The sequence below is a fragment of the Monodelphis domestica genome, chromosome 3, assembly GCF_027887165.1.
Source record: "Monodelphis domestica isolate mMonDom1 chromosome 3, mMonDom1.pri, whole genome shotgun sequence".
Lineage (NCBI taxonomy): Eukaryota > Metazoa > Chordata > Mammalia > Didelphimorphia > Didelphidae > Monodelphis > Monodelphis domestica.
In genome coordinates this window covers 488511437-488525344 of record NC_077229.1, presented here as the reverse complement: position 1 = coordinate 488525344, position 13908 = coordinate 488511437, and the positions used below count along the sequence as shown (strand labels likewise).

Genomic DNA, 13908 nt, shown 5'->3' with positions numbered 1-13908 from the left:
ATGCTGCCTCTTTTACTAATGAGGAAACTGAGGCCCAGAAAAGTAAAGTGACTTGCCTTGCCTAGGTTAAGTGGCTAACTGAATGAAACCTCTCCCCCTCACTCTTTGATCTCTTTAGTACAGTATTCTTTTCCTTATACCATTCTGTCAGTATAAAATAAAAGGTTAAAATAACATGGTGTCTAACATACATTCACATTTGATTATTATGTCATATCTGATAACACAGTGTAAATATTATTGTGAAAAAACCATGACTTAGAGGAGTTAAATAGAACATGCTGAGCAGATCAAAAGAAAAATTAAAGTAGTCCCAACAAAATGACCAATCCATTGACTAAGGCATTGTTGGTTGTAAGGGTTGGCAAGTTAGTAGCAGGTTGAATAAGCATGAAATGTTAGAATTTGGCAAAATAAAGCAGAAACACTTAGATTTTTTTTTTTTATGTATTTATAAACACTGAGTGTTTAGTTACCAGCAATTAGAGAATAGATCTCTTCTTAAGCTATAAAATACTTTTTTTTAATTTTAATTTTTATTTAAAATAATATCTTTTTTCCCTTCAGTCACAGAATGAAAAGAGCAGATTACACTGGCCTACATCCCTACCACCGTCTAGTGATGCTTACTCTTCTGTGGGTACTCATAGATTTGCCCAGCAGGTAAGACAGGCTAACTTTAGAACTTATAGAAAGCTATGCCATATAATTTGTCATGGTTGACAGAAATTTTTCAAAATTGTAAAAGTTCTGGACCTTGATTTGCAAATCTTCCTACTTAAGTAAGCAAAGTCAATTTATCATTGTTTTTTAAATTTCAAAAATTACTTTTCATTATTTGTATTTGTTGTATTCTTTTTCTTCACCTTTTCCTCTTTTTATTCATTCTCCCTACCAAAAAATTCCTCTAAACACAATTTTCTTCTTCCTTTTTTATAAGAGGTTGGCCAAATTAACCAGAATTATAAATCAGGCTAACTTTATTGGTGCTCATCATCATCAGGGTTAAGTGAGATTTTTCTGTCTATTGGAAAAGCTACATTCTTTATAAAACAATATTTAAGCAAAATACATTAATAGGTGCATGAAGTCAGCACTTGTTGCTGTGCTCGTCTCGTATGGTGCTTTGTTTTTCCTTTTCTTTATCTTGTGTTTGGAAGTTGGTACTGAATGCTCTATTGTGCCTTTGTTCTGATTACTTGGTTTTTTCTTTGTCTGTCTCTGGTAGCCTTATAGTCGTTCTTCCTCCATGTCTTCCATTGATCTAGTCAGTGCCTCTGACGATGTTCACAGATTCAGCACACAGGTACTGTACAAATGCATGGAGTGGACTTAAGTTATGTACTATGTTTCATCCTACTTTCTTAGTTCTTGGAATTCTTTGGGTTAGTCACTTGGATTTTTGGTTTTAAATCTGTAACAAGAAGCAATAAAAAGGTATTCTTTGTCTACTAAACAGTTATTTTTCCTTGCATGCATATAGTCTTTTGACCTCCTGGAGCATACATGAACAAGGAATTTGATTGAGTTTTTTTTGTTGTTTGTTTTTTAGTGTGTTTCTTTTGCATTATGTGGTAGCCTTAAATTTAGATAGGATACCACATTTCTAATGGAGGTAATGTTGCACAGGATTAAATGATACAGATTTGGTAAAAGAGGTTCTAGAATAGTATAGTTGGATGTAGCTACTACAGTAACTTCAAAACTGTATTTTGAAGTGGGAAGTTACTTTTTTTGCTAACTTTGGTGTTGCAGTTTCTCACTCATGATCATACTAGCAATATACAACTCTTAAGATACCTTACATTTTACTTATACTATTTTAAAAATATTAAATAAGTTGTCATCCTAATGCTCATGGGATCATAGGATTAGGATCAAAGGAACTTTGGAGATTATCTGGCCCAACCCTATCATTTTATAGGTCAGCAAACTCACTAAATATGTGAGGTTTTTTCCATTATATCTAAAAATAATGACTTCTGAGGTCAGGAATTTAAGAAGAGCTAGTAGCTGTAATTATGTATAACTAAAGTAGAATTCTTTAGAACTGCATTGGGCATATATAATCATTATTTCAATGATGTTCAATTTTTGTAATTTAATTTTTTTGACTTTTCAAAGGTTTATGTATTTTAACTGTTTTAAAGGCCTCACTCCATGATGCCAGTTATTTGCTGCTTAGTAGTGATGGTATAACTTTATAAAGGACAGAAACCACAATTAGCTGTTTGATTTGAGTATGTTGATATCATATCACAAAAGTGTTGTCTGTTCTGGTCATATATGGACAAATATTGTCCAATATAAAATCTCTAATATGTAACATTTCTTTTGTAGATACACACACTTTAAGGTTTCTAAACAACTCCTCCCCCCCTCCTTTTTTTTTTGAGAAAGGGCACCAGCAGAGTAGAAAATCAGATATGCTATTATTTTTGGCACAACTAAGAAAACATTGAAAAAGTCAATTATAATGTTTTAGTCTTCATTTCCAAATACATCCCTCTCTTTCTTACCAGAGAGCCTTGCATTTTAATAAAGAATTTAAAAAGAGGGAGGGAAAAGAGATTGGAAAAAGGAACTCAACACACCAACCACGTCAAACAATTCAGTATTCCTTATTCAGTCCCTCCTCAACACACTCACCTTTGCAATATTGTTCTCTTGTTTTTGTTTTTTAAAAAGTCATTTCTAGCTTATGCTTTTGAGAAGGTCAGTTAGCAAAAATTAGATCCTTGTTTTGTTTGGAGTGAAAATTAAATTGAACTTAATAGTAAAATTATAATGATTACTTAACCTATTTACAGCCATTCACAATAGCATTAATAAACTTTCATTAACTATCTGAGATTGGTTGGGATATGGGTAACTGTTGAAAAAGTCCATACGATATATGGTGAGCATTGGGCAATGAGGAAGAGTGAGAAAAGGACAAAATGGAACAGTCATGGTCTCTTTCACAAATCGGCCAAGCTTAGTTCTGGCAGAAATAATAGTATATTTGATTCTTCTACTCTATTGGTGAACTAACTGCTATTACTGTTATGGTTTCAGTAGCTAAGTAAGTCTATTTTCTTTGTAATTTTTCATAGTCACTAAAGACCATGACTATTCCTGGCCATTTGTCTCGTAAATACACTAGACTTAAGGCTCATGCATTTATTAAACACCCGATAAATGCAAGGCAAGCAGTAAGATATAGAAAATACTCAGTAAATGTTGAATGTACAATTTCCATTGCAAAGCCAGCACCGCTAAAAAGAAAATTCAGTTATCTAGCCTAGTAGATATGTAGTCAATAGTATTTGAGTGCAGTTCTCTCAAGAGTTTTTAAAACTATTTTGGGTGATGCAATACGAAGTCCCTGCTATAGTTATAATTTCTCATATTAGTAACATCAGATAGCATTGTAATAATTTTCCCTTCCATGGGCTAGTGATATAATTTCAGAGAAGTAATGCTAATGGAAGGTATCTATATACATACTTTAAAATTTCCCCCTAGTATTCAAGAAAATTTTAGGTGTGTTAAAAAAAGCAACCTTTGCTGTAGTATGAAACAGGTTTTCTAGTTTAGTTAGAATTTCACGTTTATATCACTTTTTTTCTCTGTGGAATTTAGAACAGGAAAAGAAATTTAAAACTCGTAGTTTTTTAAATAATACATCCTTTTCCTCTAAATGTGAAAGCAGAAGCTGCAAAGAAGAGATGGAAGGTGTAGAGGTATTTGAGTGTGGGAATTTGGTGTGCTTGAGCTCTGCCAGCATGATTCCTTTTCTTATGTTGGTAGCAGTGTCCAGAGTGTATAGTGGTTAGCCATGAGCTAAGAGCCTTTACCCACAGTTATCAGTATTCCTGAGGCAGATATTCAATTTTTTATAAGGCTAATCCTATAAATTAAGTGCATTATTTCCTTTCTTTAATCTGATACAGAGTGAAAGAAGCAGAACCAGGAGAACATTATACATAGTAACAGCAATATTATACAAAGATCAACTGTGATAGACTTTGCTACTCTCTCAATGCAATGATCCAGGACAATTCTGAGAGATTTATGACAAAGAATGCTATCCATCTCCAGAGAAAGAACTATTGGAGTCAAAATGTAGATCAAAGCATACAATTTTTCACTTTAGTTTTTATTTTAGTGTTTGGTTTTATATGAGTATTCTCTTACAAAAATGAGTAACATAGAAATATATTTTCCATGGTTTATATATATATATATGTGTGTGTGTGTGTGTATATATATATATATATATATATGTATATATATACACATCCCAGATCAAATTGCTTGTCAGTTCTGGGAGGGGTGAGGGAAGGGAGAGAGGGAGACAATTTGAAATATATAACATCACAAAATTGATGTGAAAATTTGTTGTTACATGTATTGGTAAAATAAAATAAAGGTCTTTTTAAAAAATAAAGACCTTACTTAAGGGCACTTGACTTACCTTCCAAGGCAACCCACTTAACTTTGGTATAGCTCTTATTTTTAGAAAGACTTTCCCCCCTTAAATCAAACATAAATACTTTACTCTGCAACTTCTAGTTGTTGCTATCAACCCACATAATTAATATATTAGGTACTTTGAATTGCCCTTGTATTAGTAATAGATTTGTGCAGCCATTTGCCCCCCTGAGGCTAAGTAGAACCGCTTTAATCTTTCTGTTTTATGATCCTTCAGATATTTGAAGGAGGCTATCTTGTACCATCTTTCCTTCTCCAAGCTAGTCTACCCCAGTTCCATGTATCCTGTTCATCAGATCTCTCACCATTCTGGTCAGTCTTTGGATGTTTTCCCACATTGTCAGTGTCCACTTTCAAAATGATCCCCATGATAGGTGAAAATCCATGAAATAGTGGTGTTATACTTTTTATTTATATATATATTTAAGGCTTTATAAACCCTTCCCACTCTTCTATAAACCTTTTCCACTCATTATTATTAAACTTTCCCACACTCTTATAAACACTTCATAAGCTCTTAAACACTTTCTGACTATATGGGCACAGTGTGGGAGAGGAAACAGACCGATGCTACAGTCCCTGGGCCAGTCAGTGCCCAAGATACAGAATACAGAGCTGTGGTTGGTTGCTTTTATTCCATCGGCTAATAGCATGCTGTGTACAAATCTCATTTTGGCAAACTTGCACAAGCAGTAGTGGCGTATTGCATTTCCATTGTGTACAGTATGGTATTCATCCACAAAATCCCATGATAGAGCAAAAACTCCATGATATAGAATTAGGTATATATTTTTTTAAAACCCATGATAAAGTGAAGCCACAATAAGTGAATCACAATATGGTGAGCAACAAATGTACATGATACTCAGGGTATCACTTAACTAGGGCAGAATCTAAAAGTCTCAAAAATAATTTTCTGAATAATGGGCCTCTCTTAATATGCAGTTAAGAGTTCATTAGCCTTTTTTTCTGCCTTTAGGCACTGTAATCCATTGAACCTTTCAGATATTTTTTTCAGGAATTTCTTCATACTTCTCTCACCTTACACTTTTTGATCCCAAGCCTAGAATTTGTTTACTCTAGCTTTTTAAATCTGGTCTTAATAGATACAGCTAAATGTTTTGTCTACTTTAGTATCTTTTTGTAGATTGTCGTGACAGCTTACCCATCTTTCCTAGCTTTGGTTGTTCTTAAATTTGATAAGCATTCCATCTATGTTTCAATCTAGATATTTTATTATAGGCTTCGTTATGAATTGACATTAAGCCATTACTCACCACTCTTTTTCTAAGACTGAAAAATCACTTCATCCCAAGAAAGCTCTTAAAGCAACCCAAACATTTTAGTAACAAGAAAAACCTGAAAACTACTACAAAATTCTACTCCTTGCAGAACTAGTCCATTGAATAAATGGAGAAACAAAGGCTGTTTCCTTAGGAATTTAATTTCTTTGTGGTACCAATATGGACTCAGGTTCAGCTCAAAATAAAAATGAATATTACCTCTCTAACCTAAAAAATTACATGATTTGCTCCCCTACAGATGAGTTTCCTAAGTTGTTTTTCATCTGTGTCATTGGTAAGCTCTACTGAAATTGAGGAGTTAAGAACAAAATTACTGGCACCCAAGTCCTGTACAGTAGCCATTTTAACACCCTTTCAATTTGCTGACAGTAACAGTTCTTCTGAAATGGACATGCATGAAAAGTGGCTCATAGGATACCTAAACTGCATAGGAATAAGCAAAGGGAACTTATGGACATGTAGGTTACTGAGAGGAAAGCAACAGCAGATAAACTAATCTGACATGTAGCTGACAGGAATGAAATCATTTTTTTAGCTGCCTCGTTCCTTCATGCTGGGTTCACATCATTTGATATTAGCTCTGTTTTCATCTTCATGTTTAAATCAACCAGAATTATGGTTTCTAAATTTACACTTTTTGTAACAAATTAAAAAGATCATTATTAACCCTTAATGTGTTTTTACATTATAGTCATTTTTATATTTGTCCATCTCCTGCTCAGAGAGCCATTCCACTCTAACAAAGAATTTTAAAACAAGAGGATAAACAAACAGTTGAACAAAACCATTTGAGTCTTTAGTTTGTAAAATATTCTATACCCATATTCCTGTGCCTTACCTTTATAGAAAAAGTTTGGAGGTGTCTTTTCTCATCTCTTTTCTAAGGGTAAGCTTTAATTGATGAGTTTTTAACACCCTTCAGGTAAAGTTGAGTTTTTAGTTCAGATGGGTAAGTTGAGGACAGAACTGTCAATGTAAAAAAAAAAAGTTGAAATGTAAAAGTATGAAGGCATTGATCGTTAATAGGCATGAGCTAATCGTATAATATTATAGTCTTAGAGCTATGAAATCATTTATGGTTGATTAAAGTGGATTTCACTTACATGCTACTTTTGGCTTTGTTCATCTCTAAATACCTATTTGATATGCCTCAGTGAAGAAAAAACTTTTCAATTTATTCTCTTTCTTACTTCCCATCACTTATTGAGCTCCCTTGCTATGTAGCTTTCATCTCTTCCACCAATGATCTCTTAATTGATAAATGTAGTGGTCCTTTTTCAGTTGTCTTTCTCTAGCATCTGACAATTGCCTAAGCCTTCCTTCTGGAAATTCTCTGTTTTCCTGTGGTTTCATGAAACTATGCTCTCCTGTTTATAATCTGTACCTGTCTTGTTATTTTCTTTTTCCTTCAAAGAATTGTATATGCCTGGCACATTGTAACCACTTAATAAATGTTTGTTGGCCGAATAATTGGGAAGATATAACCCATCTAGCTCCATACTCCTTAGAATTTGTATCCTGGGATACAAAGAAAGGCAAATATGTACTCTTTTCCTACAGGTTCTATTGTGGGGAATACCAGAGGTAAACAACTTAGTATGGCTAGGGTAGCTAGAAGATGAAGCATGGATGGAGTGCTAAACTAGGGTTCAGGAAATCCAAAGTTTGAGTCCTTACTCAGACATTTAATAGCTGTGTGATCCTGGACAATTCATTTACCTTTCCCTCACCTCAGTTTTCTCACCTATAATATAGGTATAATAACACTATCTACTTCACAGAATTGTGAAGATTAAATGAGTTAACATATATAAAGCACTTTAAAAACCATATAGCACTAAATAAATGCTAGCTTCACATTACGTAAATGCAAAATATATGTATGTGGAAGGTAATTTCAAAGGAAAGGCCTGGAAGGGGTAATGGAGTGGAATTGAGATTAGGAAAAAGTCTTCCTGCAGAGGAAGATTTGTACTTAAGCTGGAAGGAAACTATGAGAGCCAAAAGGTTAAATGAGTGAATGGGGAGAGCATTCCATGACATCTCCATAACAGGAGACATCCATATCATCGAGTCACTGAGTCCAGAGATGGAATGTGTTACATAGGAAGCAACTGTGGTTCCAAATGTCAAACAGAATGTTTTATATTTATTAACGAGGAGCCGCTTAAAAAAAGTGGGTAATTAAATGACTCTGAATAGAGATTGTGGGTTTTAAAATTAATATTCAATAACTAAGATATTATATTTTATAAAGTTTTATTAATAATAAAAAAACTAGAGTAAACCTGCCTAACTCTACTGGGAGGAAGACTAGAGAGAAAGGGAGGAGTCACAGCAAACTTAAATACAATCACGTTAATATGAGGATGCAAGAAAAGGAAAAAGGATTCTAGGCAATATAGAAAGTAATTTTGGTAATGTAGTTTTTAGGGGTTCAAGAATTTCTAACTATACATTTCTCCCTGTGATCTTATTGGGAGAGCAGTCTCTCCAAAAGGATCATAGAAACACAACTAACTTATAAATTGCAATAATTTGTGGATAAAAGAAAAAGAGAGCAAAACCAATGATTGCTAGTGTAATAAAGGGTTTTTTTGGTGTGTGTGTTGGGGTGGGGGAGAGAGGAGAATTTGGGGGCAGACCCCTTTGGCATAAGAGTATACATTCAAAACAAATAGCATTTCAACCTCCCATAGTTCAATTCACATCCCAAAGTTCACTGGAACTTCTGGTGCAGCATGTGGTCTCTGCAGGCATCTTCATGGTGCCTTTTGAATTCTGGGAGGTAGCAAGTTTCTTATCTTAAAACTGCTCAAATTCAAATCAAAGTTCACAACAATAACATAACCCCCCTGAGGTGGGTAATAACAAACATAGGGATCACTCGGGGATGCATGGCTGAGTTATGAGGTATATGAATCATTTTGCAAAATAAATCCAAAATATCAAAAAATCCAAACAAGAAAAAATAACTTGTGGATAAAAATATAAAATATCAGTCTTATGTCTAAGAAATCTAAGTAATGGAAAAATAAACCTATAACAGGTCCTTGAATCAGGGCCCAATTAAAACGATTTAAGCAATTATGCACTTACCCAATCAGTAGCCAGAACTACAGAAAGTTTGCCACACTATGAAAGACAGAAAAGGAGCTAGAATGGTAGCCAAAGTGATGTGCTTGTTAGGGTGCAGAGGAAGTCCTGCCTCTGACATGTCAAAACAGCAACAACCTTGAACCTCAAGTTCAAATCCTCTTGTCTTGGCTCAAAATTACATCAGTCCCATTGGGATTTAGTCTCTTTGACCTTGTATTCGTAGGCACTATGCAGGTAGCTTTGTGCTTCTTTGGCACTGTGCAGTGGCTCTTTTTGTATTCCCTTCTCTTGGACTCAGACAGAATCATTAAGCAAAGTCCCATAATTTTTAAACAATCAATGGCATCATTTTTATAGTCTAAAGCTTTTTGGGTATGCATTGACATTAGGGCAAATGTATTTTAAACTTCTATAACTGCAAAATCAAAAAAAAAGTTAAAGAAAAATCTTAATATTGTTGACATGTTCTTCAAATACAAAAAAGAGAGAAAAAATAAAGCTCAAATACTATATTGCACATGCAAGAAAAACCAATAATAAAAAATGTTTTAAAAATCAAAAATATATAGCTTATAATCACTGACACACTGTGTAAGCCAAGTAGAGGTAGAATGCAAAGGTTTCTCACCCAAAAATGAGATCCATTTACTTTTTAACTTGGCCATGAACCGCTGTGTGAATGCAAATGATTTTCAGAATAAAACAGCAATACAGTAGTACAGTAGATAATGTACATTCAAAGAAGTACCAAGGACCCCTATGAACTTATTGTGAAATTTACAATAGCTCAGTTAATTACAATAGCAAACAAATCCATGATAATATTTCACATGAGTTGCTGTGTGACATTTTTAAAACCTATGAACTGATTTGTCACAAATTTTATTGACATAGCAATTCTTTTAACTTTAGCAAAGATATGTTTAAACAAAGTATATCACTGCCATTATTTCAAAATTTGGCAGAAGAGTCTAGAAAAAACCAAAACTCTATTGTTGAGGAAAATATATTTGGGGTCTATAACACCACCAAGAAATCTAGATTGTTCTGGTGGAAGTAGATTAAAGAGTATGCATGCAGGAGCTCCTTTTGGCTTCCTGTTTTATATAAGGCTTTTTTTTTCCTCCCCCTCTGGCAAGAACTTCTATTTGGTTCTCTACCTTTAATACAACATTATATATAATCCATTCAGAAACCACTAATTCTCTAAAATTATTTCTGAAGACCCCTTAAAATTACAAATTAAATTCTCTAAAGGTTGTATTCAGTTGTAACCAGTTTTGATGAAGTCCATCTATCATCATTTATGTGATGGCAAAGAAGACCTTTAAGGCAACTTGTGATCTTCTATGGAGCTAGTGACAAGAATTTGGGCAAGAAGTTCATGGGCTTTTACGATGATATTTTGTTCTTCAGCAAAGGTACAAAATAAAGATCAACATAGGCAAAACATAGTAGCTTAAAATGCTTCAGTATAATAGAAAGATATTGATTAGATTAATACAGATAAACTTAAAAAATTTAAACCTTAAAGCAATCAGCAATATCATAGTAAAGCCAAAAAATCTTTTTTTTCCAATCCGAAGACTTGTACACTATTAAGGAGAGTAATAAGTTGAAAATTAGCAAGGAATAAAACAGTGGAGTCTGAAAAGGTTTAAAATTCACCTCCAGATCTCATTGTTTTCTTCCCCTTCCCCCATATTTATTATCCATTTAGATTTTCCTTTGTCACCCCTCTTAAGTTTCTCATACATGCACTGGGTGGAATCTGAAGAAATCTCATATGGGATGTGGTGCAGAAACTGGGCAGGCCAAAATGACAATGGGATATAGGGAGATGCATCTCCCCCTCCAATCTTAAGATTAGTCAAGCTTTCAACTGCAAGGTATCCAATCAGCACAAAAACCTCCAGGATGAGAAGTAAGAAAACACACCCTAAACCTGTAAGCTGTATGAGCTTTATAGGGCTCTGTGGAAATGGAAGCTGTTTGAGGTAGGCAAAAAACTGAGCTATACTTTTTTAACAGCATTATATTCATTAAAAAAAAAAAACTGAATGGGGTCTGTTTACAGAGTAAACAAGTTAGGAGGCAAAATTTAGAGAGAAAACAATAACATATTTGCATCTGAGAGAAAAATTACTCCTCCTTGGTGTTTTGGGTCAAGAGAAAGAAGGAAAAAGCAAACTTGTTCCCTAAAACTAACTTTAAATCTACTGATTTTGAGCTAAATGCCCTCCCTGTGAAAAACCTTTATTAAGAGCCTTCTATACTAGATGTCCAGGGTCATATTTTTTAAAAATCTGCTTGAAAACTAGAAGGGAAGGGGTAGGGCTTAATAATGTAGTTTCACTTTTCCACACTGAAAAATGGCTAGATCAGGCTTGAAAAACCCATGTGGAGTGGGGGGGGGGGTAAATGGGGGAGCCAAAAGGATTGGGGATATCTTGCCCTCTTCCCAGAGACTTTAATCAGAGATAGCAGTGGAAGGCAGCAACAGAGTGGCACACTGGACAGGTGCATATGGGGGAGGCAGGAAGCAGGAAAACAGCAACAGTGGTGGTAACAGCAGGCAGAGAGCAGATTAACAGGGGCCACAATGGCATGAAGGCAGGCAGGCGGGCGGGATGGCCGGTGAAAAACTTCTAAACTTAACTGAAAATCTCTCTTAAAAATATTTGAGAATTCTATTTCTTTGTGGTCATCCATAAATGTGGGTTTTTTAATTAATAGTCGATAACTAAAGTATTATATTTTATAAAGTTTTATTAATTATTTAAAAAAAAAAAACAAAATCTGCCTAACTTGACTGGGAGGAAGAAGAAAGATAGGGAGGAGTCACAATAAACTTAAATACAATCAACGTAAATTCGAGTGCACAGGAAAAGGGGAAAGGATTCTAGGTAATATAGAAAGGAATTTTGGGTAATTTATTTTTAGGGGTTCAGGAATTTCCAACTATATAAGATCCAAACCTGGAGACAGGAGGTCCTGGATTCAGATATGGCCTCAGACACTTCCTGTGTGACCCTGGGCCAGTCATTTAAACCACAATTGACTTACCCTTTCCACTCTTGTGCCTTGGAACCAGTGCACAGTACTGATTCTACAATTAAAGGTAAGAGATTTAAAAAAAAAATCACTTAGGCTCCTGAGTGGAAAATGAATTGGAGTGAAGAGAGATTTGATGCAAGGAGAACAATTAAGAGGTTATTTCAACAGTCCAAGCACAAGGTGATGAGGGCCTGTACAGGTGAGGCAGCTATGTGAGTGGAAGGTAAAGAACAAAAAAAGGAAAGCTTTAAAAGTAGAAAGGACAAGACTTAACAATACATTCACTATGGAGCAAGTGTGAGAGTAAACTCCAGGATGACACCTAGGTTCATGTTCAGATAACTGTGAAGATAATGGTATCCTTATTAGTAATAGGGAATTTTAGAAAAGGAAAGGATTGGTGGGGGCAGGGAGAGCTGTTTTGGAGATGCTAAGTTTGAGATGACTTAATACATTCAATTTGAAATATTCAAGAGGTAGTTGATGAGGCAAGACTGAAGCTTTGGGAATCATTGCTTTAGAGATGATAATTGATCCCATGGAAGCTGAAGAAATACCACATAAGTTAAAAAAGAATGAGTATGAAAGATAAGATCTGGGAACAGAGATTTAGGAAACACTACTGGTTCATTGGCATAACCTGGATGAAGAACTAACAAAGGAGAACAAAAGGAAGTAGACAGATAGGTAGGATGAGAATCAAGAGACAGCTGGATGGTGGCCTGTCATGGAGGTTGTAGGGTGGGAGATCTTGATGAGGCAAGTGTGTGTAGCAGTATGAAAAATTGACAGAGTAAAGATGAGGATGCTGGGCCCCAGAGAATGCAGTGCTCATTGTGATTTTTTTTTAAATTATTAAGTTCTTATACTATTTGTCAAGCTGTAGTAAACATTGGGAATACAAGTAGAAAACCCAGTTGCAACTAAAAATTTAACTTTAATAACCATTCAGTCAAAGAATTGAGAAATATTTGACTTAGGTTTCAGTTTTCATAGTGTCTACCAATTTAATTAGAATCTTTGATAAAAGAGTGCATTTTGTATTTTTGACCTTCCTAGGACTTGTATTTCATTAGTGCTGTGGAGCTTAGTCTATACTTGGATTGCTAATATAGCCATTATCAAAGCAAAAAGTTGGTCAGCAAATGTTAAGCTACCTATTGCATGCCAGACCCTTGTGTTAGGCATTTAAAATGCAAATCTTTTAGAAGGCACAAAAAAATGAAAAAGAAATTTTTTAAAAAGATAACAGTCCCTGCTTTCAGGAGCTTAAGTTTCATTGGAAGAAATAGTATGTACAAATATGAATATATTTAGAATGCATGCAAAATAAGTACATGGGAATTTTGGTAATCCAGCTGCTGATTGGTCAAAAGATGCTTTGAATAACAATGATGCTCAGGGTGAATGTTGAAGGAAGTAAGAGATTCTAAGAAGTAGAGATGAGAGGAATGCATTGCAGGTATGAAGGAGGATAACCAATGTAAAAGGATAGACACAGATGGAATGCTGTGTGGGAGAAATAACAAGAAGGCTAAGCAGACTAGACTGTAGAATGCTAGAAGAATAATTATGAAGCTAGAACGGTAGATTGGGATTCAGGTTTTAAAGGGCTTTAAATGTTTAAATTTGTATATAGAAGCAATATGAGGTCACTAGAGCATATCAAGTATGGTATGATAGGGTCAAATCTGAGCTTCAAGAAAATCATGTTGGCAATTTTGTAGGAGATGGATTGGAATAGGGAAGAAACCTAAGGGAGAGAAATCAATTAGGAAACTATTGCAGTAGTCTAAACAAGAAGTGATAAAGATCTAGGTGTGGTGTCAGTGCAAAGGTACTAAAGAATGACCAAAATATGAGATGTTGTAGAGGTAGAATCTATAAGAATTGACAAATAATTAGGTAGGGTAAACAAGAATGAGATGTTCATAGTAACACCAAAGTGGCGAACAAGATAATGGAAGGATAG

General features: G+C 34.6%; 1 protein-coding gene across 3 annotated transcripts in view; it reads left to right on the top strand.

Moving 5' to 3' along the window:
- The window catches only part of CERT1 (ceramide transporter 1), a 178360-nt gene that overhangs the window by 140603 nt on the left and 23849 nt on the right, over positions 1–13908 (top strand). For 2 of the 3 annotated variants that reach the window (XM_007486558.3, XM_007486559.2), the window contains 2 exons: positions 568–663; positions 1229–1306. In XM_007486558.3, the coding sequence (XP_007486620.1) occupies positions 568–663; positions 1229–1306 (174 nt within the window). The remainder of the gene's footprint in view (positions 1–567; positions 664–1228; positions 1307–13908) is intronic. The other variant, XM_007486557.3, reaches the window with a different exon arrangement.